Raw genomic sequence first — 24,745 nt, forward strand, 5'->3', positions numbered from 1 at the left:
TAAGGGGGTTCTTGAGCCAATCACTGAAGATCTTGGCAACTGTTCGTTCCAAGTCAGCGGTTCAAGGTTTTACTCTTGAATGGTGTACCCCTCCTAGACGATTAGGCATCGCTCGAAAGTCTTTGAATTTTGAAGGAGCCAAGAAGTCAATGAAGGCCAAAAATCGCGTACTTCATGTGTAAATCTACCCTAGTGACTGAGTATGGGCTTTGTGACCTAGCTCAAGGAGGAATAGGTTGGCCTAGGGGCCAGAACTCTTAGGACTTGGTGTCTAAATATTCTCCAACGATGTATTGTGCCAACAATCTGAACTTTAGGAATTACATCTTGTGTTGAGACTTACACTAGTTCAATTTACATGCTAGTGTTTTATAGGCAAGCCCAGCTTAAACTTGTCTACAAAAAATCAACTTTGTCTTAAAAATTTCCTATCCAGCCTCCCCCTTTCACATGTCTATTTGGCTATGTAGAAATGATGCTGTTTTTGACAGGAAATCATGCTCATTCTCTTGCGCAGGTATCATTCTCATGCATCAATTTGTTGTGGCCATGTTTACAACACGGGGAGCAATGGAGTTTGGCATCAACAGATTGGAACGCGCACAAGTTTTTGTTCCAACTAGGGTAGCAAGCATGTAGACTATTTGCGATTGAACTCTTTTAATATGTAGCGTGTCACTCTTTGCTTGACAATCTGTTTTGATGTACTCCTTCTGTAGACTAACGTAAAACGTTTTTGTGTTGAACTACAAAAACATCTTACATTAGTTTACAGACGTTGTAATAAACATGGCAACGTGTGCATCTATGATGTAGAGGCCAGGCAATATATTTCCAAGTTTGTTTTATGAAGGACATGCAACATGCAACATGTTTCATTTTTTATGTGTTTGGTTTTAGGTTTAAGTTTTTGTGACATAGCAGTGTGAAAAACGTTTTGTGGTATAGTAGACACGTGTTAAGCATCAATGGTGCCAATTTCAATAATCAGACAGCGAAAACAGCAAAACATGGGTAGGTTGCAGTTGCATAGGGAACACTAGTTACAAGAGTAGTCTATTCGTGCATGTACGGTTGGGGATATCTAATTATTTTTGCTACGAAAAAGAGTAGGACATGACCATACGACATCCGTAATATTACATGATGCGGATGTTACAACACACTCCAACAACCATGACAAGGGAAAGAAAGACACGCACCTGTTTCTTCTTTTTCTTTCCAGGGATTAAGAGAAACACACCGTTAACTTGGTATTGTGACATTTAACTTCAAAATGAAATGCATTTTTCGAACTCAATTGTGAATTGTCAATTTACTACACGTCTGTGTTGGGGTATCCATGTCAACAATATTAGTTAGAATTTACAGGAACTGACGTAGTCTTCCTTCTGCTGAATGAATCACGTGCACCAATTCAGGGATGCATGATCAGCTAAGCCTTCAGTTAGGTCCAACGAATGGCCATGCTTCATATCAACCACATACCTGGCGAACCACATGACACATGTGGTAAGTCATCTGAAGATAACCACACACCTGGCGAAGCTCTTCCATGTGTATCCACCAGTTTCTCTTCATATCTTCTCAAGTTCTTTGTCTTCTTCACAGATTGATACCAGACAGGCACGTCTGAGATGGGCACTATAGTTTCTCAGCCTTCAGTTCTTTCGTACGACTGTATATACATCTTTCAGCTCTTCGCATATATACATGCTCGTATGAGCATATGAATGATGCCATCAAGATAGTGAACTGCGGTGTGCGCTAGCTGATAGATGGAAGAGTGGGCTGGCTGAAACCGAGGCCGGAAACTCCATCTAGGGAACCAGGTGCAACATGTTTTACTAGTCCATACCGCCTGATATGACGGAGGAGCCGGGCGAGGAAGGTGCTGTGGCAAATGGTCGAGGTGTCACATACCACAGTGACATGCCGGCGTGCCCTTGTGATAGCCACATTCATTAGCCTGCTGTCGCCCATGAACCCTACAGCTCCCAGTGGGTTTGACCGAACCTATAAGCCAGCAGAAGGATAAACATCACTAGAAGTAGGTTAAAATTCATGGAGTATGAAATGATTGTGGCCCGATCGGCGACTGCCCTTCTAATTGTCAATTGCTTCATTCAGTGTTGTATTTGGGTGACATATTCATTAGAAAGATGTATGGTACCGTGCAGTGCTTACCATCGATAGGACCACCGCATCTGCCTCCCTCCCTTGAAAGCTATCTACTGTTGAAACCTCAACCCCAGAAAGCCCTGGATATTCTTCTAACTTCTCTCTTAATAATTGAACTTGAGCAATGTAGGGAGACTGGATGGCTATCTCACTTGGAGACACTCCTACAATCATGATTGTAATATGTTTGTAAGTTCAAAAATCTGAGCGTAAAAAGGTAGGGCCATGTTTGACCAGTGAATGAAAAATGCTGAATAATTATCCTGATGTGTTAAAGCAAACAATACTAAGGATCGAAGGATTATGCAACAAAGATTATACAATACTGATGATGTGTTTAATTAAGTAAAAGATAAGTATATACCACAATGCACAAGATTGAGAACATGCTGTGTAACTATGTCTGCTTCTCCATCATTATAAAATGATCCTGTGCCAGCAGGGTCTAAATGCTCCACACAATCAACGTTTAGAATTCCGTATGGCATTCGGGTATCAAGTAAAAGCAGTGGGCACCGTGTTATCCAAGTATCCTGAAATCATAAGGTACAGCTTGAGTGCATATAGATGCATTCATGGCAAAAAAATCCTAAACATCGAATGCACAAATTTCAAATGAGTAGACACAACAAATAGATGCAAGACATTATTAGTTGGTTCCAGAAGTAGTTCCAGACCTACTACATGTTCCTCATGTAACACTCAGATGAACAGTTACCACAACCATCTAAATGTGATGTATAAAATTTTATCCCACCTTATTGTGTTGGATTGTTAATCTTTTGTGATTATACTACATTGAGCTGGAGAGTATCCCAGCTTGTTTGTATTTGTATCCATGCATATGATGAAAGATTGATCGTGGCTACACATAAGATATATGATTGGCCATCCATCATGAAGTGAGTGTTTTCCTGCTTTGAACCTTGATTCAGAACGGAACTACCACGTTGAAGATCGCCAGACGGCATGGCTGCGAGGGATTGAGTAGACATAGGTTAGACGAGAGAATCACTGGGGGAGATTAGATTGATTATTCTTCCTTGCCTCAAACGTGGATACATGTCATCCTTATATAACGAATGCTCAGGCCCTTGACCTAGATCTTTCCTTATACAACTGGACTTTTTCCTAATCCTATACTTCCCTAAAGGACTCTTAGGATACTTCTCTCTAAATGACTCCTCCCATGCTGCTACTCTTGCCTTGATACTATGTATTCATGTCCACAACATTTTGTTGAACTATTTGCATTTTTTAAAAGAAACTCTTTGCAGTTTTATGCAGTAGGCGGCAAAAGTTGTGTCAGTCAGTGGTTGTATTGTTGTTACTGTTGGATATAAGTTCCTTTATCCGATGATAGTGAAACCCGGGCTCAGGCCTGAGGGTTGTACTCCCTCCGTCCGGAAATACTTGTCATCAAAATGAATAAAAGGGGATGCATCTAGATGTATATTAGTTCTAGATACATCCTTTTTTATCCATTTTGATGACAAGTATTTTCGGACGGAGGGAGTATATAAAAGAAATGAAAAGTGGGTGCTGACGGTTCCCATCTGTAATATTTGGTGACTGAGTGGACGTGACCATTTCAATAAGGGGGCTGGAAGGGAATGGCCAAATTTCCTTAGAAATGCAGGATGAAAGTTAATACCGTATTCGCTTCTAAAAGAAAGAATATGATGTTCTTATCCTCCAAGTTGAGTAAAACCGTGATGGCTGGTAAAATAAATGTGTACATAGGTCTTTCTCCCCAATAACTCAGAATAAATTGGGTCCTAAATTATCTTCGGCAACCACAGCTTGAATGTCATAATAAAATTGATAAAGATAAACACTTTAATAGGTCTAATCAACGTTTCCAAATGTGTAATCACTAAGCATAACAAAAAAGAAGGGAGTGGGGCATACTAGCCCAGTAAACACACGATCACATGATACCTTAAGACAAGAACATTATAATGCTAATGATGCATCTAAAATGCGCTTCAGTTGAAATAAACATGTTTAGAAACTGCTTAAGGAAACTGTGGTGAAATATACCAAGTAGTGTGCATGCTTCTAGTAGTATAATCATCTGTCAAAGTAATTTACTATAATCTAAAGATCTACAGCTACAGTGTTGACCACAGTTACACTCTTAAAAAGGTAGTGAACCAATGAGCTGGGAAGGGTTAAAGGCCAAACAGTATATGATTCAGATTCACCAAACATGGGGTAAATTTATTCAATGATGTCTGATCTGAACTTTGCAATTAGACCCAATCCTGAGTGAAGTCCATGACTTTTCTTTTTGGTAAAAGATTTCCCACGTGATAATCAAGTTCAGTCCTGAACACTGACCAAAAAACATAGACATACCATGCAATTGACCTGACACCTGAAACATTAAGTATGTATACCTTTACAACTGGAGAGTCGGCAAGAAGATGCGAAGCAACAGAATGAGAAGACTGGAGTAACCCCTGATACATCTCTTTAGATGCCCAACTGGCTATTGAATCATGCATTCTATGCTGGACTGTCAGTCTTGTAGTAAGTAATCCATCATGCAACAATGAAGCCCTTTCCATCATAGATTTGCCAAGCCCACCTTCCAGGGCCTTCCTTGACAATATGGCAGGTGCAAGTTGGCAATGATCACCCGCAAGAATACAACGTTTTCCCTGCAGTATGGGAATCCAGCAAGAGGGCTCAATTCCTTGACCTGCTTCATCTATAATTACCAAGTCAAAACAACCAGTTTTCCTGATAAGTGGATCGGCTGCCCCTGTGTTAGTAGAAAGCACAACCTGTGCATCAGATAGCACTTCCATGATCGTTTCTTTTTCTTTCATTTCCAGATCCCTCCCAAGTTGCTTCAGAAGTTGACGAATGCCTGCAGCTAAAGAATCGTCCTCTATGCAGTCCCTCAAGTCCTTTCTTAAGTCAGTTCTCTTTCTCTCAAGCTCCTTCCTAAACTGACCAAGCCTTCCATTTACAATCTCTGCCAAGGACTTCGAAGTAACCGATGGTGATATCCGAGCAGGGTTTCCAACTCGCACAATGTTTAAGCCAGTTCTTGACAACCTTTCAACCATGTTATCAACTGCCGCATTGCTTGGAGCTGTCACAAGGACACTTTCACCCTGCCGGACAGCACGTACAATGAGTTCCGTGAGCAAAACTGTCTTGCCCGTGCCAGGAGGCCCCTGGATGACCAGAACATGCCTCTTCTTGTTCAGGCCTAATGAGAGAGCCCTTAACTGGGAGTCATCAAATGCACACCTCTCTGATAGCCTTGGATCAGGTAGACTTGATTCACCCCAATCAATCAGGCAATTCTGCTCCATCTTCATGACATCTTTGCTGTCACCGAACAGAGTAGCTACCACATCAATGGAAGCGTTACTTTTCAGCAAACCATTCCTTTGAAGTAGCATCAATGCTTCAAGATTCCGCTGCCAAATAAAAATACTTGGGTGAATTAGATAAACTTATCACTCATGTTGTTAAGCCAAGAATAATACAATCATAAAAGAAACGGGAACCCCAATTTCACTGTTCTTTCTTGATGCTAAAAATTCCTTTGTTCTGGTTTTCCCCATTTCATGCCACTCTGATATACAATATATGACAGAAACAGAACATGAATGCGGATCATAAAACGAAAGCAGATAAATATGTAAGAGCCAGACTATAGTTGCTCCTGGCAAGGAAGTTTCAGAAAGCTTAATAGTAATATGCTGGAAGAAGCCAACCATTCAATGTTGATGTGCATAAATTGAATACCTCATAAGTAAGTGCATCAGCCAATCCCTGTATCCGGTCAATGCGCACACTTTTCCCAAATAACCTGGAGAAGGTTGGGTCACCATGGCGAGATTCCAGAGCCACGGTTATGCTGCAACCGTCCTCCCCGAGATTATAAAGAAAGCCTTGCATGCAAGAAGTGGCTCCCTCACCACGGCTATTACATGTTCTCACACAAACCATGTCCCCAGGTGACAGTGTCGTTGGAGGCAGCTTGTGTTCACCTTCAATTCTGAACAGAACCAAATGTAGACCTCCCAATCCTACATGCAGGGATAACAGAAAACAGTGTCTTACTTAATTTTCCAAAGTAACTGAAGATAAAATCTTAACATGCGGAGAAAAGAAAGTAGCCAAGTTTAGCTCTCTCACCAGTTGAGCTGCTGATGACACTCAAGTTGCAAATGGTGTCACACTGCTCCTGCTGAGCCTGCCCATGGGTCACCAAGTACTCAACTGGCTTGGATGGCTTGGAATTGTTGTCGAGCATAGTGGTGGCATTCAGCTCCTCCTGTGTAAACTCCAGCTCCGCATCTCGCTCGATGCGCAGTAGCTCTGACATATGCCTCACAAAGTCTTCAATCCTATCCTGCATCAGCCTTACCTTCTTGAGGCTTATGCCGATGCTACTATGAACTGCTTTAGTTCGTGGTGTCGTCCTGCGCACAGCTGCCCGGTGATGAGTAGAATTGGCCATTTCCTTCAACAGCTTCCATGTCTGAGTGGAGCGCCAGTCGTAGATGAGCCCCTGGTTCTGATAACTCAGCAGGACACCACGGAGCTCACGCTGGAAATGGTCGAAAAGGGTGGGGTAGTGCGTACAGGCCTTGAAGCAGAGTGACTCCAGACCCTTGGGCATGGGGATGGATGAGAGATAAGGCTGTGCCTGGATCACAAATCCAAGCTGGCCTTCTGCCGATGCCCAATTCAGAGTCAATGCCGCTGTGGTGAGGTCCGCCATGTCACCCTGAAGCTCGGCGGAAGCGAATTTGGATGCCATGGACTGCATCCCCTGCCTTAGCCACTCCACCACACACCGGCCAAGCTCCTTCCGCCCTAGTGGATCGCCGTTCTCATACAGCGTCCCTACCTTTATGGACGCCTCCTCCGCCGACGGCACGCAGCCGCCTTGTTCTTGCCCTCCCTCGACCGTCTTCCTCTGCCTCCTCCTCCTAGTCCTGCCATTGCTACCGGCGGGTCGAGACACACCTTTGCTGGGACTCAACGGCGTGGCACGTACACTCCTTTGCCTGGAAGAGGAGGAGGCATCCTGCGACCGTGCCGGCGATGGTGTGGACGGAGACGAAGGAGCAGCAGCAACGAACGTGACCCTTCTCCTGCTGGGGAGCTTCTTGGCAGCGCCAGAAGAAAACAAGAACCTGGACGAAAAGAGATCAAGAGACATGCCGTTGCTCCACGGTCCCGGCTGCCGGCGGAGGCGGTGGCGCAGGGCAGCGGGGGAAGAGCCGAGGAGGCGAGGGCGGGAAGGAAGCGAGGGGCTGACCGGTGACTCGGCTCAGCCTCGGCGGGTGATATCCTCCCTGGCCCCGGGTCAAGAGGAGGAGACGGCCGGTGGAGAGTGGATGACTGGTGGCGCAGGGCGCGGCTACGTTAGCACCGCAGGCAAGTAAAGTGCCGTCCCCGGCTCTGGCTTCGCGCGGCTGGCGCCCACGTCGCCCCCGCCCAGTTTCCATGGTCCCAAAAGCCCCTGACAGCGCCCATCGGATCGGCTTCGGCTTCGCGCTTGCTGTCCAACCAACGCATGGCGCGCGATCCCGCTGTCCACGCAGGCGCCGGCGCGTCTAGATGCAGATGCAGATTCACCGGTCCAGCAGGGCTGATTCCGTTCATCCAAAATCAGGGCGGGGAAAGCGTCCGTGGATCCTGATGGACCACAATAAAATGAGACAAAGAATCACGGGAATGCACGGCCAGCTTTCTCTCCGCGGGCTGGCAGGCATTAGAGCGAACACCTTACCGGCGTCGCGGTCGGGGTGGGGACGGCAGTCGGAACCTCGCGCGCTGCTCTAGACTTTGGGCTTGTGGCGATGGCACGTTTGCGAGGCTGCTGCGCCGCTCAAGGGCGCTCTTGGGAGGCGGTCGGCGGTCGGCGGTGGCCGGCTGCTGCCGAGCCGCGCTACGTGAGTTGGCCGTGCACGAAGGGTTCGGCGCCGTGCGCGAGGCAGGAGCATCTTACATACAGTAGATGTAAGGTTTTTACCCTGAACGAGAAACTCGTCGGCATTGCTCTTTTTTTTTTTTTGCGGCAACTCGTCGGCATTGCTCAACGCTTCGTTACTTAGACCATCTCCAATAGCATGTCTATATTTGGATGTCTATATATTTATATAGACAATGGTCTAAAAAGATTCTCTCGTATACATGTCCAGTTTTGCATTAGAATGTCTATATACAGGGACCATGACAGGTGGGCCGTTGCTGGGGAGAGGAAGAAATCATGACTGCAACTGAGTTTAGATAACGTCTTCACATTGTCCAGATATGGACATTGTCGATGTCGATATAGAGGATGTGTATATTTGGACGATCATATAAATAAGCTGTTGGACGTCTGTTTTAGAGCCACGTCATGAAAAACGAGTATAGAAATCCATATAGACAAGCTATTGGAGATGCTCTTAGAGCATCTACAACAAACGCCCTAGGAGCCGCGCGCTAAATTATTTTTTTAAGCATCAAAATAGCGTTTTAGCGCGTCGGATGATCAAACATCTTTAGCAGGCGCCCAAAAATATACTGCCCAGATACATCTTCAGCAGACGCTTGAAAATATATTGCTCAGTTACATCTTCACCAAACATTTAAAATTAACCACACGCGTCCGTATCCAGCTCGCCGCCCGTGGCATGCTCGCCGCCACGGTCATGGCCACGCGCCGCCGCCCATGGCTCGCAGCCATCGTAGCCGTGGCCTGCTCGCCCCGCCGTGGCCGTGGCCGCGCTCCTCCCCACCCTGTCGCCATCGTGGGCGTCGCCGTGCTCCTTCCCTGCTCGCCCCGTCGTGGCCGTCGCCTGCTCGCCCCGCCGCCGCTGTGGGCGTGGGCGTGGGCGTGGCCGCACCCGCGCCCCACCGCCCGTGGCCGCGCTCCTTCCCGCCTACGCTGTGTCGTGGCCACGCCCGCGCCCCGCCGCCCGTGGCCGGCTGGCGGGCTGACGCACGCACGCGAGGAGGCCGGCGGCAGGCGCACGCGAGGAGGCTGGCGACAAGCGCACGCGAGAAGGCCGACGGCTGCCATGGGCGCAAGGGACACTTTTCAGCGCACGTGGGAAGTTCAGCGTGTTGGAGCTCACGCCTCAAATATACAACTTTCGGTTCAGTTTCTTCCAGCGCGCTGAACACTTTTTTACAGCTTGCTTTATTATGCAGTGTCTGCTGGAGTGCTATTTTTAACTCCGCACACGCTAAACTTATGATTTTTGGGGCACGACGCATATTGGGCGTCCGTTGGAGATGCTCTTAGCAAATAAAGAAGAATACAAATGTAATTTATTGTTTGGGAAAATATTTTACAGTATGTAACAAAATCTTTATTCTGATACAAATAATACGGTGGTATGAATAGCCAATTACTCAGAAAGTTGTTCTGGTCTTAAAATATATACATAGATTATAAAAATCGTGTGCCACACATTTACAAATTGTTCATGCTTTTGAAAAAAAATAGTCTCCACTTGTTAGAAAAAAGTTAATAATTTCTGCAGAAATATTCTTACTTTTTGGACAAATGGTCATTAAATGCTAAAGAGTATTCATACTTTTTATGGGAAAATGAATCAGGTATATAAAAACAGGGTCTTATGTTAAGTAAAAAGTAGATGAATTTTAAGAAAAATCATGTTAAAGTAATTTGTCTCCCCCTAAAATATCCCAACATTTATGTATAATAAGAATACTGAAAGATTCAAATAAGTCCAGTCGGGAAAAGGTACGTACAAAAAAAGTTTGCCACACGTAAAGAAAAAATGCATAAATATCATGAGATATTTTGACCTTGTGTTAAAAAATGTGTTCATACTTTAAAACAACTATTGTCCGTTGCTAAAAAAAATCCTACACTCCGGGGAAATATCTAGACATTAAAGAAAGGAACCCTCATTACACTTCCTTTTAACATAGTACAAAACACGAGCGCAAACACATACTCACATATACTCATCCCTATGAAGATACCAGGCATATTGTACCCCATGAATACCTCCCAAAGAGTGGGCTGGTACATCGTCTTAAGATTGATGACACAGACGCCTTTGTAGTCGACAAAGACATCTCCTCCGGTCCTCCCACTGGACGCACATCGTCAGGAGGTCTGCAATAAATCCAAAAAAACGAGCATCAATGTCAAGTTTAGAATTTGAACCCTGGTGGGTTTTTTTTTGAGAGTACGCCAATGGTGTACCTTATCTTTATAGAAGAAAGAGCAACAAGTTTACAAGAGAAGCCTTGAGGAAGATGCAAACATCCCTCCTCGGGCACACCCAATTACACCCCACGCCCTAAACATAAGCCTACTGTCTCAAAAAGCGTGACAACCCGCCTACTCCTACATCAGCCGCTCTTCAATCCTAAATCTCCCTCAGTATAGCCTCCACCAGCTGGTGTGGCGATTTCTGCTGCGCCGTTCTATTGAAGACACGCACATTGCGCTGTTTCCACAACGCCCAAGACATCGCAATAACAAGAGTGTCGAACCCGTGTTTGAACTCTTTCCCGAAACCCATCCTGGCACCCAACCATCAATCTAGCAAGTTGTCATCCGTCGTCGGCCTCGCAATGTTCAAGTTGAGTTCTTGAAGACATTCATGCCAAAACTTCCCTTGCGTACACGCATTGGACCATGATGTGCTCGGCGTTATCTTCCTCCTGCATGCAAGTGAAGCAGGTGGATGGCTGCTCTTGAAGCCCATGCTTCGCTCTCCGATCCGAGGTCGAGATGCGGTGTTGTATTGCCAGCTAGACAAAGATTTTACATTTGAGTAGCGCCTAACTCTTCCAAATTTTACACTTGAGTAGCGCTCAACTCTTCCAAATGCACGAGGCATACGATACCCGCTGAATCCCCATGCACAAGTGGTTACATGTGGGTCTTGCGGTGTACCTCCTAGTCGGATCCGCAAGCCATGAGAAACAGTCAGCCCTATTTGGGTCCCACTGCACCGTATTGATAGCCAAGTTTAGGTGCACAAGCTGCATATGTCCCACAAAGATGAGGTCTTCATCCATATCCTGAAGCCATCTGCCATTCTCCAATCCATTCCTAACCGTACGCCGGTTCCTAGTACGAGCGTCCACCAGTTTGTGCAAGAATGGTCCTATGTCTGCCACCGCAAATCCGTGTATCCATCTGTCTCTCCAAAACAAAACCTTGTTGCCATCCCTCACCTCAATCTTGACAAGACTATCAAATACCTCTTGAGCATCTTTGTCCTTCATCATGACTAACCCCTGCCATGGCCTCATTGGATCCGTCCTTTTTAACCACTCCCATCTCACCTTAAGCGCGAGGCCTGGGTTGAAAATACCACTCTTTTCCTAATTATTCAATCACAGATCGGTTCGCCATTACATGTTAATCATGGTCTTCCAGATGAAGTTTCAAGTTTCTGAAACATCAGTCAAATTTGGGAAATTTGTCTTTGCCTCACAAATTTATTTCTGAAGAAAATATCTTCTCCTCGCAAGTATATTTATGGACATATATGTACAATCCTTTTTCCCAATGTACGCTCATATGTTTCCTTTACAATATTTTTTACACCAACTAGTATGCTTTTTTTTTATCATGCAGGATCCCGTTCAACACACTCGGCATGCCCCATGGCCGTTTGGAGGTGCCGTACAAGGTGGATGGCAAAATAGAACAAGAACTATTGCTGCTGATTTTCTTTAAAATATAGGCAAAAGCTCTGCCGCATCTCATTAATTAAAAAGATTTTTTAAAATAAAACTTTTTATCTATTCATCTTCAATCATAGCATTACAACGAAACTCAAAAATAATAAAAAATTACATCCAGATCCAGATTCGTAGACCACCTAGCGACGACTACAAGCATTGAAGCGCGAAAGCGTGCCGTCATCATCTCCCCCCACTTGCCGGAGTTGGGCAAATCTTGTTGTACTAGACAGTAGGGAAGTTACCGTGCTAAGACACATAGGACTAGCGCACCAGAACAACAACAACACCGATGAAGAGTAGCGTAGATCGAAAGGATCTAACATGAAGACACACGAATATAGACGAACGATGAGTAGATCCACCAAAGACAGATCCACCAGAGAGATACCTCCACACGCCCACCGATGATGCTAGACGCATCACCAGAACGAAGGCTAGGCGAGGAGAATCTTATTTCATCTTCCGGGAGCCGTCGCCGGCTCGCCTTTCTGAACAGGACACAAACCCCAACAAAACTTGAAGAGACATTTAAAAACAAAACCCTCCTACCGGTAAGGGCCGGGATCCACCATTGCCCTGATGGCCCTAAGGGCACTGAAGACAAGGCGGACTGGCGGTGACGCTGACAGAAGGCAGATGAACCTTAACTTTTCTTGAGACAGGAGATGGCGGATCCATGGCCACTTCTAGTTAAGAAGAAAGTTTTTAACTGCAACACTCGTCGTAGGGCCAAAATACACAAAGGTATTACTTCCGCGACATGATAGATCTCAAATGTTTGGCCTAGACCCCTAAAGAGTTGTCTTGTGCTTGACGGTGACAAAAATAGACGTTGTCAAAGCGTAGATGTTCCGAAAGACCCTAGTGTTCTCTTGTTTCAGATTTTCCACGACATGAGCATCACCAAGGATGCAAGAGCCTTCCTCCACTGACCCGTTATGAGGGTCACAACGGACCACCACTGAGCCATAGTTTAGTAGTTAGGCCAACTCTAATGCGCGACCCCGTTCGGTCCATGCGTGTTTGTTTGTGCTAAGACGGACAGAAGTAATGGCCCAATGCGTGCACACATCCGCAAAATCGGTTTGTTCGGACACATTTCTGGATCAAATTTGCGTCTGGTTTGCGTCCACACGAACATGAGACGGACACCCGCTCGTCCGCTTAGCGTCCGTGTCGGGACCCAGCTTTGATCGTCCACTACCGCCGGCCGTCGTATTAAATGGACAAGCGCACGTCTAGTCCACATGTCAGCGAGAGCTCGTTGTCCTCGGTCGTCTTTTTAAGTCAATGTAGGGGGAGAGCAGTCTAGTTCTTCTCGTCTCCCTCTTGCCCCCAGTTGCCCGACAAGCAAGAAACCCTAGCCACCATGGGTTTCTTCGGCAAGTTCGGTCGCGGTGTCAAGCACGACCATGAGGCGTCCTCGACGAGGGGAGCACGAGCGGCGAATTTCACCATTGCTCCGTTGTTGCTGCCTCCACGCCAGCCTCGCCCCCCATGCTTGTGGTCGTACCTTCCTGTCCACCGTTGTCGGTATGACGGGTTGCACGACATCCCAACGCCCTGGACGAATGGGAACCTGCCGCAAGGCTGGCATCTCAACCTCGACAGGGTGCCAGTGTCAGCGGTGCCACAGAGTGCCTAGTCGCAGCTGGAGGAGATCCGCCGCCGTTGTGCTGACCTTGAGCCAGAGATGCGTGCCCACCCCGACTACAAGGTGGACTCCTCGTACTGGGATGTGTGGTGCACCAACGGCCACGAGGACCGACGGTGTTAGAGCCTGGGTCCACCTGTTTGACGGTTGAGCCACCACCGTCGGAGGAGGAAGTCGCCTACTTTGTGACAGTGCCCTGGACTAGGGGGTACTAACCTAGTTGGCCCATGCTCCTCGGTTTGGGTTGGTTGGCCCTTATTCTTATCAAGATGGACTCCAGAGGCTGCACGATGGGGCGTGATCGGGACTACATCTGCCGAAGACTTGTCGTATACTCCAAGACTTCTCCTACCACCTCCACGTCGAGATAACGACCTTGTAACCCTAGATACCCTACTCGGTGTGTATATAAGCCAAGGGGTTTAGCCCGTAGAGGGGACATCAATGCAATATCATTCACCTAGCCCTAGAGTTAGACCACATCTTACGATCTCGAAGTAGAGCAACTCTATACATGTTACATCTACATCAATATAAACAAGAGCAGTAGGGTTTTAGCTCCATCAAGAGGGCCCGAATCTAGGTAAAACATTGTCTCCTTGTTCCTATTACCATCTGTCTGAGATCCACAGCTCGGGACCCCCTACCCCGAGGTCTGCCGATTTTCACACCGACACTAGTGCTTTCATTGAGAGTTCTGTTGTGAGATAAACAGAAGGATCGATGGCGCATCTACAGATCAACTGCGGCAATTGCCACGGGAACGTCTATGTCCCCGGCTAGCTTTTCGTATTCGGCAGCATGATCTTCTGTGCCGACTCGACTAGCCATCTGGCCTTCGTCGAGAACTATGCCCCAGGTTAGATCGTGACCTTTGGAGGCCTAGAGTACACCATGGACTCCCGCGTCGAACTCATCATGTTAGGCTGGATACCTGGCCGAGTTGAGGATCTGTCCGACACCGAAGGTTTGACTCCGGAACCGATCTCCTTCGAGGACATCGGATCAAACTCACTGGCATTGCCGGAGAATCCCGATGTAAGGACTCAGGCCGATCCCCCTGACCACCAGACCGGCTGGGACCCAACTCCTATCCTTGAAACCGCGTCCGACTTAGAGCCGACCTCGGTGCAGGATCTAGGATCACCCTCGGATCTCCTCCGCGCCAAAAAACACGACGAGCTATATGTCGGGCACACTTTGAGCCAGACCCGCTTATAGCCAGGCAATGAACTTTGAAGAACTATCTCACCTAAAGGAGTTGCTTGATCGTATCCAGAGCATGTCTACTCTCGGATGGCAAGACTTCGGTTTATGACCAGATCGGACTTAAAGCCGATGACCGGGAAATTTCCATCTGACCCACCACCCATCTAGTCGCCACGATCGATGACTTAACCAACGTGTTGGACTACGACGAGGCCACAGACATGGATGAAGATGTCGATGGCCCCACAAAAAACACTTTGATAACCCACAAGTATAGGGGATCAATTGTAGCCTCTTTCGATAAGTAAGAGTGTCGAATCCAACGAGGAGCTAAAGATAGAACAAATATTCCCTCAAGTTCTATCGACCACCGATACAACTCTACGCACGCTTAACGTCCGCTTTACCTAGAACAAGTATGAAACTAGAAGTACTTTGTAGGTGTTTTCGGATAGGTTTGCAAGATAATAAAGAGTGCGTAAATAAAAAGTAAGTTTTGTTTAGATAAAGAAACAATAAAGTTAGTATAGAGAGTGTGGAAAAGTGGTGGTAGAAGTTGCGAAATTGTCCCCAAGCAGTTGAATACTTTACTAGACCAATAGCAAGTTTTATGTGGGAGAGGCCACTACTAGCATGTCATCCCTGACTTGGAATTCTATGCACTTATGATTGGAACTATTAGCAAGCATCCGCAACTACTAGCGTTCATTAAGGTAAAATCCAACCATAGCATTAAGATATATTGGTCCCTCTTCAATCCCGTACGTATCAATTTCTATGCTAGGTTGAAGCTTCTGTCACTCTTGCCCTCCAATACATAGTCCTATCAACATACAACTAACCCTATGGTGTGATCCACGCGCGCGCTCATATAATGGGCACCAAAGGACAGCAATATAATCACAAGCAAATTAAATCAATCATAGTAATTCACCAATCACCGATAGGACAACGAAAATCTACTCAGACATCATAGGATGGCAACACATCATTGGATAATAATATGAAGCATAAATCACCATGTTCAAGTAGAGGGTACAGCGGATTGCGGGAGACTGGACCATTGTAGATAGATGGGGGAAGGTGATGGAGATGTTGGTGAAGATGGCGGAGGTGTTGGTGTAGATTGCGGTGATGATGATGGCCCCCGACGGCGTTCCGGCGCCACCGGAAGCGAGGGGGAGAGAGCCCCCTTCTTCTTCTTCTTCCTTGACCTTCTCCCTAGATGGGAGAAGGGTGTCCCCTCTGGTCCATGGCCTCAATGGCATGGGAGGGGCGAGAGCCTCTCCGAGATTGGATCTGTCTCTCTGTCTCTCTCTGTTTCCGTGTTCTCAGATTCTGCCCTTTCACCATTTCTTATATTCCCGAAGATCCGTAACTCCGATTGGGCTGAAATTTTAACACGGTCTCTATCCGGATATTAGCTTTCTTGCAGTGAAAGAAGGGCATCAACTGCCTTACGGTGTGGCCACGAGGGCCCAGGGCGCGCCCCATGCCTCGTGGCCCCCTCGGGCATCGTCTCGCGTTGATTTTTCTTCCCAAAAATTACATATATTCCAAAAAAATCTCCGTCAGTTTTTATTCTGTTTGGACTCCAGTTGATATGGATTTTCTGCGAAACATAAAACATGCAATAAACAGGAACTGGCACTGGGCACTGGATCAATATGTTAGTCCTCAAAAATAGTATAAAAAGTTTCCAAAAATATATGAAAGTTGTATAATATTGGCATGGAACAATCAAAAATTATAGATATGACGGAGACGTATCCGCATCCCCAAGCTTAATTCATGCTCGTCCTCGAGTAGGTAAATGATAAAAAAGATAATTTTTGATGTGGAATGCTACCTAGCATAATCTTGATCAAGTATCTAATCATGGCATGAATATTAAGACACGAGTGATTCAAAGCAATAGTCTATCATTTGACATTAAGACGGTAATACTTCAAGCTTACTAACCAAGCAATTATGTCTTATCAAAATAACATAGCCAAAGAAAGCTCATCCCTACAAAATCATATAGTCTGGCTATGCTCCATCTTCACCACACAAAGCATTCAAATCATGCACAACCCCGATGACAAGATGAGCAATTGGTTCATACTTTTTAACGTGCTTCAGCCTTTTCAACCCTCACGCAATACATGAGCCCAAGCCATGGACATAGCACTTGTTGGGATTCGTAGTAATTTCAAAAATTTCCTACGCACACGCAAGATCATGGTGATGCATAGCAACGAGAGGGGAGAGTATGATCTACGTACCCTTGTAGATCGACAACGGAAGCGTTTGGTTGATGTAGTCGTACGTCTTCACGGCCCGACCGATCAAGCACCGAAACTACGGCACCTCCGAGTTCTAGCACACGTTCAGCTCGATGACGATCCCCGGACTCTGATCCAGCAAAGTGTCGGGGAAGAGTTCCGTCAGCACGACGGCGTGGTGATGATCTTGATGTACTACTACAGCAGGGCTTCGCCTAAGCACTGCTACAATATTATCGAGGACTGTGGTGGAAGGGGGCACCGCACAGGGCTAAGAATATGATCACGTGGATCAAATTGTGTCTCTCTGGGGTGCCCCTGCCTCCATATATAAAGGCTCAAGGGGGGGTGCGGCCGGCCTAGGAGAGGCGCGCCAGGAGGAGTCCTACTCCCTCTGGGAGTAGGATCCCCTCCCAATCCTAGTTGGAATAGGATTCGCGGAGGGGGGAGAAGAGAGAGGGGGGCCGGCCCCCTCTCCTTGTCCTATTCGGACCAAGGGAGGGGAGGGGCGCGCGGCCCATCTTGGGCTGCCCCTTCTCTTTTCCACTAAGGCCCACATAGGCCCATATAGCTCCCGGGGGGTTCCGGTAACCTCCCGGTACTCCGGTAAAATCCCGATTTCACCCGGAACACTTTCGATATCCAAACATAGGCTTCCAATATATCAATCTTTATGTCTCGACCATTTCGAGGCTCCTCGTCATGTCCGTGATCTCATCCGGGACTCCGAACAACCTTCGGTACATCAAATGCATAAACTCATAATATAACTGTCATCGTAACCTTAAGCGTGCGGACCCTACGGGTTCGAGAACAATGTAGACATGACCGAGACACGTCTCCGGTCAATAACCAATAGCGGAACCTGGATGCTCATATTGGCTCCTACATATTCTATGAAGATCTTTTATCGGTCAGACCGCATAACAACATACGTTGTTCCCTTTGTCATCGGTATGTTACTTGCCCGAGATTCGATCGTCGGTATCCCATACCTAGTTCAATCTCGTCACCGGCAAGTCTCTTTACTCGTTCTGTAATACATCATCCCGCAACTAATTCATTAGTTGCAATGCTTGCAAGGCTTAAGTGATGTGCATTACCGAGAGGGCCCAGAGATACCTCTCCGACAATCGGAGTGACAAATCCTAATCTTGAAATACGCCAACCCAACATGTACCTTTGGAGACACCTGTAGAGCTCCTTTATAATCACCCAGTTACGTTGTGACGTTTGGTAGCACACAAAGTGTTCCTCTGGCAAATGGGAGTTGCATAATCTCATAGTCATAGGAACATGTATAAGTCATGAAGAAAGCAATAGCAACATACTAAACGATCGGGTGCTAAGCTAATGGAATGGGTCATGTCAATCAGATCATTCAACTAATGATGTGATCCTGTTAATCAAATGACAACTCTTTGTCCATGGTTAGGAAACATAACCATCTTTTATTAACAAGCTAGTCTAGTAGAGGCATACTAGTGACACTCTGTTTGTCTATGTATCCACACATGTATCATGTTTCCGGTTAATACAATTCTAGCATGAATAATAAACTTTTATCATGATATAAGGAAATAAATAATAACTTTATTATTGCCTCTAGGGCATATTTCCTTCAGTCTCCCACTTGCACTAGAGTCAATAATCTAGTTCACATCGCTATGTGATTAACACCAATAGTTCACATCTTTATGTGATTGGTTCAGATCTCCATGTGACTAACACCCAAAGGGTTTACTAGATTCAATAATCTAGTTCACATCGCTATGTGATTAACACCCAAAGAGTGATCATGTTTTGCTTGTGAGAGAAATTTAGTCAACGGGCCTGCCATATTCAGATCCGTATGTATTTTGCAAAATTCTATGTCTACAATGCTCTGCACGGAGCTACTCTAGCTAATTGCTCCCACTTTCAATATGTATCCAGATCGAGACTTAGAATCATCTGGATCAGTGTCAAAAACTTGCATCGACGTAACCCTTTACGACGAACCTTTTTGTCATGTCCATAATCGAGAAACATATCCTTATTTCACTAAGGATAATTCTGACCGCTGTCCAGTGATCTACTCCTAGATCACTATTGTACTCCCTTGCCAAATCAGTGCAGGGTATACAATGGATCTGGTACACAGCATGACATACGTTATAGAACCTATGGCCAAGGCATAGGGAATGACTTTCATTCTCTTTCTATCTTCTGTCGTGGTCGGGCTTTGAGTCTTACTCAACTTCACACCTTGTAATACAGGCAAGAACTCTTTCTTTGACTTCTCCATTTTGAACTACTTCAAAATCTTGTCAAGGTATGTACTCATTGAAAAAAACTTATCAAGCGTCTTGATCTATCTCTATAGATCTTTATGCCTAATATGTAAGCAGCTTCACCGAGGTCTTTCATTGAAAAACTTTTATTCAAGTATCCCTTTATGCTATCCAGAAATTCTATATTATTTCCGATTAGTAATATGTCATCCACATATAATATCAGAAATGCTACAGAGCTCCCACTCACTTTCTTGTAAATACAAGCTTCTCCAAAAGTCTGTATAAAACCAAATGCTTTGATCACACATCAAAGCGTTTATTCCAACTCCGAGAGGCTTGCACCAGTCCATAAATAGATCACTGGAGCTTGCACACTTTGTTAGCTCCCTTTGGATCGACAAAACCTTCCAGTTGCATCATATACAATTCTTTTTCTAGAAATCCATTCAGGAATGCAGTTTTGACATCCATCTGCCAAATTTCATAATCATAAAATGCGGCAATTGCTAACATGATTCGGACAGACTTAAGCATCGCTACGGGTGAGAAGGTCTCATCGTAGTCAATCCCTTGAACTTGCCGAAACCCTTTTGCGACAAGTCGAGCTTTGTAGACAGTAATATTACCGTCGGCGTCAGTCTTCTTCTTGAAGATCCATTTATTCTCAATTGCTTGTCGATCATTGGGCAAGTGAACCAAAGTCCATACTTTGTTCTCATACATGGATCCCATCTCAGATTTCATGGCTTCAAGCCATTTTGCGGAATCTGGGCTCACCATCGCTTCTTCATAGTTCGTAGGTTCATCATGTTCTAGTAGCATGACTTCCAGAACAGGATTACCGTACCACTCTGGTGCAGATCTCACTCTGGTTGATCTACGATGTTCAGTAGTATCTTGTTCTGAAGTTTCATGATCATTATCATTAGCTTCCTCACTAATTGGTGTAGGTGTCACAGAAACAGTTTTCTGTGATGCACTACTTTCCAATAAGGGAGCAGGTACAGTTACCTCGTCAAGTTCTACTTTCCTCCCACTCACTTCTTTCGAGAGAAATTCCTTCTCTAGAAAGTTTCCGAACTTAGCAACAAAAGTCTTGCCTTCGGATCTGTGATAGAAGGTGTATCCAATAGTCTCCTTTGGATATCCTATGAAGACACATTTCTCCGATTTGGGTTCGAGTTTATCAGGTTGAAGCTTTTTCACATAAGCATCGCAGCCCCAAACTTTCAGAAACGACAACTTTGGTTTCTTGCCAAACCATAGTTCATAAGGCGTCGTCTCAACGGATTTTGATGGTGCCCTATTTAACGTGAATGCGGCCGTCTCCAAAGCATAACCCCAAAACGATAGTGGTAAATCAGTAAGAGACATCATAGATCGCACCATATCTAGTAAAGTACGATTACGATGTTCGGACACACCATTACGCTGTGGTGTTCCGGGTGGCGTGAGTTGCGAAACTATTCCGCATTGTTTCAAATGTACAGCAAACTCGTAACTCAAATATTCTCCTCCACGATCAGATCGTAGAAACTTTATTTTCTTGTTACGATGATTTTCAACTTCACTCTGAAATTCTTTGAACTTTTCAAATGTCTCAGACTTATGTTTCATTAAGTAGATATACCCATATCTGCTTAAGTCATCTGTGAAGGTGAGAAAATAACGATATCCGCCACGAGACTCAATATTCATCGGACCACATACATCTGTATGTATGATTTCCAACAAATCTGTTGCTCTCTCCATAGTACCGGAGAACGGTGTTTTAGTCATCTTGCGCATGAGGCACGGTTCGCAAGTACCAAGTGATTCATAATCAAGTGGTTCCAAAAGTCCATCAGTATGGAGTTTCTTCATGCGCTTTACACCGATATGACCTAAACGGCAGTGCCACAAATAAGTTGCACTATCATTATCAACTCTGCATCTTTTGGTTTCAACATTATGAATATGTGTGTTACTACTATCGAGATTCAACGAACTATTTTCATTGGGTGTGTAACCATATAAGGTTTTATTCATGTAAACAGAAGAACAATTTATTCTCTTACTTAAATGAATAACCGTATTACAGTAAACATGATCAAATCATATTCATGCTCAACGCAAACACTAAATAACACTTATTTAGGTTCAACACTAATCCCGAAATTACAGGGAGTGTGCGATGATGATCATATCAATCTTGGAACCACTTCCAACACACATCGTCACTTCACCCTTAACTAGTCTCTCTTTATTCTGCAACTCCCGTTTTGAGTTACTAATCTTAGCAACTGAACTAGTATCAAATACTGAGGGGTTGCTATAAACACTAGTAATGTACACATCAACAACATGTATATCAAATATACTTTTGTTCACTTTGCCATCCTTCTTATCCGCCAAGTACTTGGGTCAGTTCCGCTTCCAGTGACCAGTCCCTTTGCAGTAGAAGCACTTAGTCTGAGGCTTAGGATCAGACTTGGGCTTCTTCACTTGAGCAGCAACTTGCTTGTCGTTCTTCTTGAAGTTCCCCTTCTTCCCTTTGCCCTTTTATTGAAACTAGTGGTCTTGTCTACCATCCACACTTGATGCTCTTTCTTGATTTCTACCTTCATCGATTTCATCATCATGAAAAGCTCGGGATTCGTTTTCGTCATCCCTTGCATACTATAGTTCATCACAAAGTTCTACTAACTTGGTGATGGTGACTAGAGAATTCTGCCAATCACTATCTTATCTGGAAGATTAACTCCCACTTGATTCAAGTGATTGTAGTACCCAGACAATCTGAGCACATGCTCACTAGTTGAGCGATTCTCCTCCATCTTTTGGCTATAGAACTTGTTGGAGACTTCATATCTCTCAACTCGGGTATTTGAAATATTAACTTCAACTCCTGGAACATCTCATATGCTCCATGATGTTCAAAACGTCTTTGAAGTCCCTATTCTAAGCCATTAAGCATGGTGCACTAAACTATCAAGTAGTCATCATATTGAGCTAGCCAAACGTTCATAACGTCTGCATCTGCTCCTGCAATAGGTCCGTCACCTAGCGGTGCATCAAGGACATAATTCTTCTATGCAGCAATGAGGATAAACCTCAGATCACGGATCCAATCCGCATCATTGCTACTAACATCTTTCAACACAATTTTCTCTAGGAACATATCAAAATAAACATATGAAAGCAACAACGCGAGCTATTGATCTACAACATAGATATGCTAATACTACCAGGACTAAGTTCATGATAAATTAAAGTTCAATTAATCATATTACTTAAGAACTCCCACTTAGATAGACATCCCTCTAATCCTCTAAGTGATCACGTGATCCAAATCAACTAAACCATGTCCGATCATCACGTGAGATGGAGTAGTTTCATTGGTGAACATCGCTATGTTGATCATATATGCTATATGATTCACGCTCGACCTTTCGGTCTCTGTGTTCCGAGGCCATATTTGTATATGCTTGGCTCGTCAAGTATAACCTGAGTATTCCGTGTGTGCAACTGTTTTGCACCTGTTGTATTTGAACGTAGAGCCTATCACACCCGATCATCACGTGGTGTCTCAGCACGAAGAACTTTCGCAATGGTGCATACTCAGGGAGAACACTTCTTGATAATTTAATGAGAGATCATCTTATAATGCTACCGTCAATCAAAGCAAGATAAGATGCATAAAAGATAAACATCACATGCAATCAATATAAGTGATATGATATGGCCATCATCATCTTGTGCTTGTGATCTCCATCTCCGAAGCACCGTCATGATCACCATCGTCACCGGCGCGACACCTTGATCTCCATCGTAGCTGCGTTGTCGTCTCGCCAATCTTATGCTTCCACGACTATCGCTACCGCTTAGTGATAAAGTAAAGCATTACAGCGCGATTGCATTGCATACAATAAAGCGACAACCATATGGCTCCTGCCGGTTGCCGATAACTCGGTTACAAAACATGATCATCTCATACAATAAAATTTAGCATCATGTCTTGACCATATCACATCACAACATGCCCTGCAAAAACAAGTTAGACGTCCTCTACTTTGTTGTTGCATGTTTTACGTGGCTGCTACGGGCTTAAGCAAGAACCAATCTTACCTATGCATCAAAACCACAACGATAGTTTGTCAAGTTGGTGTTGTTTTAACCTTCGCAAGGACCGGGCATAGCTACACTCGGTTCAACTAAAGTTGGAGAAACTGTCACCCGCAAGCCACCTATGTGCAAAGCACGTCGGGAGAACCGGTCTCGCGTAAGCGTACGCGTAATGTCGGTCCGGGCCGCTTTGTCCAACAATACCGCCGAACCAAAGTATGACATGCTGGTAAGCAGTATGACTTATATCGCCCACAACTCACTTGTGTTCTACTCGTGCATATAACATCAACATATAAAACCTAGGCTCAGATGCCACTGTTGGGATTCGTAGTAATTTCAGAAATTTCCTACGCACACGCAAGATCATGGTGATGCATAGCAACGAGAGGGGAGAGTATGATCTACGTACCCTTGTAGATCGACAACGGAAGCGTTTGGTTGATGTAGTCGTACGTCTTCACGGCCCGACCGATCAAGCACCGAAACTACGGCACCTCCGAGTTCTAGCACACGTTCAGCTCGATGACGATCCCCGGACTCTGATCCAGCAAAGTGTCGGGGAAGAGTTCCGTCAGCACGACGGCGTGGTGACGATCTTGATGTACTACTGCAGCAGGGCTTCACCTAAGCACCGCTACAATATTATCGAGGACTGTGGTGGAAGGGGGCACCGCACACGGCTAAGAATATGATCACGTGGATCAACTTGTGTCTCTCTGGGGTGCCCCTGCCTTTGTATATAAAGGCTCAAGGGGGGGGGGTGCGGCCGGCCTAGGAGAGGCGCGCCAGGAGGAGTCCTACTCCCTCTGGGAGTAGGATTCCCCCCCAATCCTAGTTGGAATAGGATTCGCGGAGGGGGGAAAAGAGAGAGGGGGGCCGGCCCCCTCTCCTTGTCCTATTCGGACCAAGGGAGGGGAGGGGCGTGCGGCCCATCTTGGGCTGCCCCTTCTCTTTTCCACTAAGGCCCACATAGGCCCATATAGCTCCCGGGGGGTTCCGGTAACCTCCCGGTACTCCGGTAAAATCCCGATTTCACCCGGAACACTTCCGATATCCAAACATAGGCTTCCAATATATCAATCTTTATGTCGACCATTTCGATACCCCTCGTCATGTTCGTGATCTCATCCGGGACTCCGAACAACCTTCGGTACATCAAAATGCATAAACTCATAATATAATTGTCATCGTAACCTTAAGCGTGCGGACCCTACGGGTTCGAGAACAATGTAGACATGACCGATACACGTCTCCGGTCAATAACCAATAGCGGAACCTGGATGCTCATATTGGCTCCTACATATTCTACGAAGATCTTTTATCGGTCAGGCCGCATAACAACA

At 45.4% G+C, this 24,745-nt stretch overlaps 1 protein-coding gene across 2 annotated transcripts; it reads right to left on the reverse strand.

Annotated features, from left to right (window-relative positions):
* Positions 1–1,264: 1,264 nt before the first annotated feature.
* Positions 1,265–8,180, reverse strand: LOC123128120 (DNA-binding protein SMUBP-2). Of its 2 annotated transcripts, XM_044548048.1 has the most exons (7): positions 7,952–8,179; positions 6,346–7,857; positions 5,953–6,236; positions 4,584–5,621; positions 2,546–2,714; positions 2,188–2,345; positions 1,265–2,016 (listed from the first exon to the last, which is right to left on the reverse strand). In XM_044548048.1, exons 2-7 carry the CDS (start codon positions 7,376–7,378, stop codon positions 1,768–1,770), a joined length of 2,931 nt encoding a protein of 976 aa, XP_044403983.1. In that variant the 5' UTR covers positions 7,379–7,857; positions 7,952–8,179; the 3' UTR covers positions 1,265–1,767. The 2 variants fall into 2 exon arrangements, with proteins under 2 accessions (XP_044403983.1, XP_044403984.1); XM_044548049.1 differs by having other exon boundaries at positions 6,346–8,180.
* Between the last annotated feature and the right edge of the window lie 16,565 nt (positions 8,181–24,745).

Source organism: Triticum aestivum, chromosome 6A, assembly GCF_018294505.1.
Source record: "Triticum aestivum cultivar Chinese Spring chromosome 6A, IWGSC CS RefSeq v2.1, whole genome shotgun sequence".
In the NCBI taxonomy this organism is placed as follows: Eukaryota; Viridiplantae; Streptophyta; class Magnoliopsida; order Poales; family Poaceae; genus Triticum; species Triticum aestivum.

Coding starts and splice junctions, on each gene's coding strand:
- LOC123128120 (XM_044548049.1), bottom strand. CDS start 7,378: ATGTCTCTTGATCTCTTTTCGTCCAGGTTCTTGTTTTCTTCTGGCGCT. Junction 6,237..6,345: donor TGTCATCAGCAGCTCAACTG/GTGAGAGAGCTA, acceptor CCCTGCATGTAG/GATTGGGAGGTCTACATTTG. Junction 2,346..2,545: donor TCTCAATCTTGTGCATTGTG/GTATATACTTAT, acceptor TCATGATTGTAG/GAGTGTCTCCAAGTGAGATA.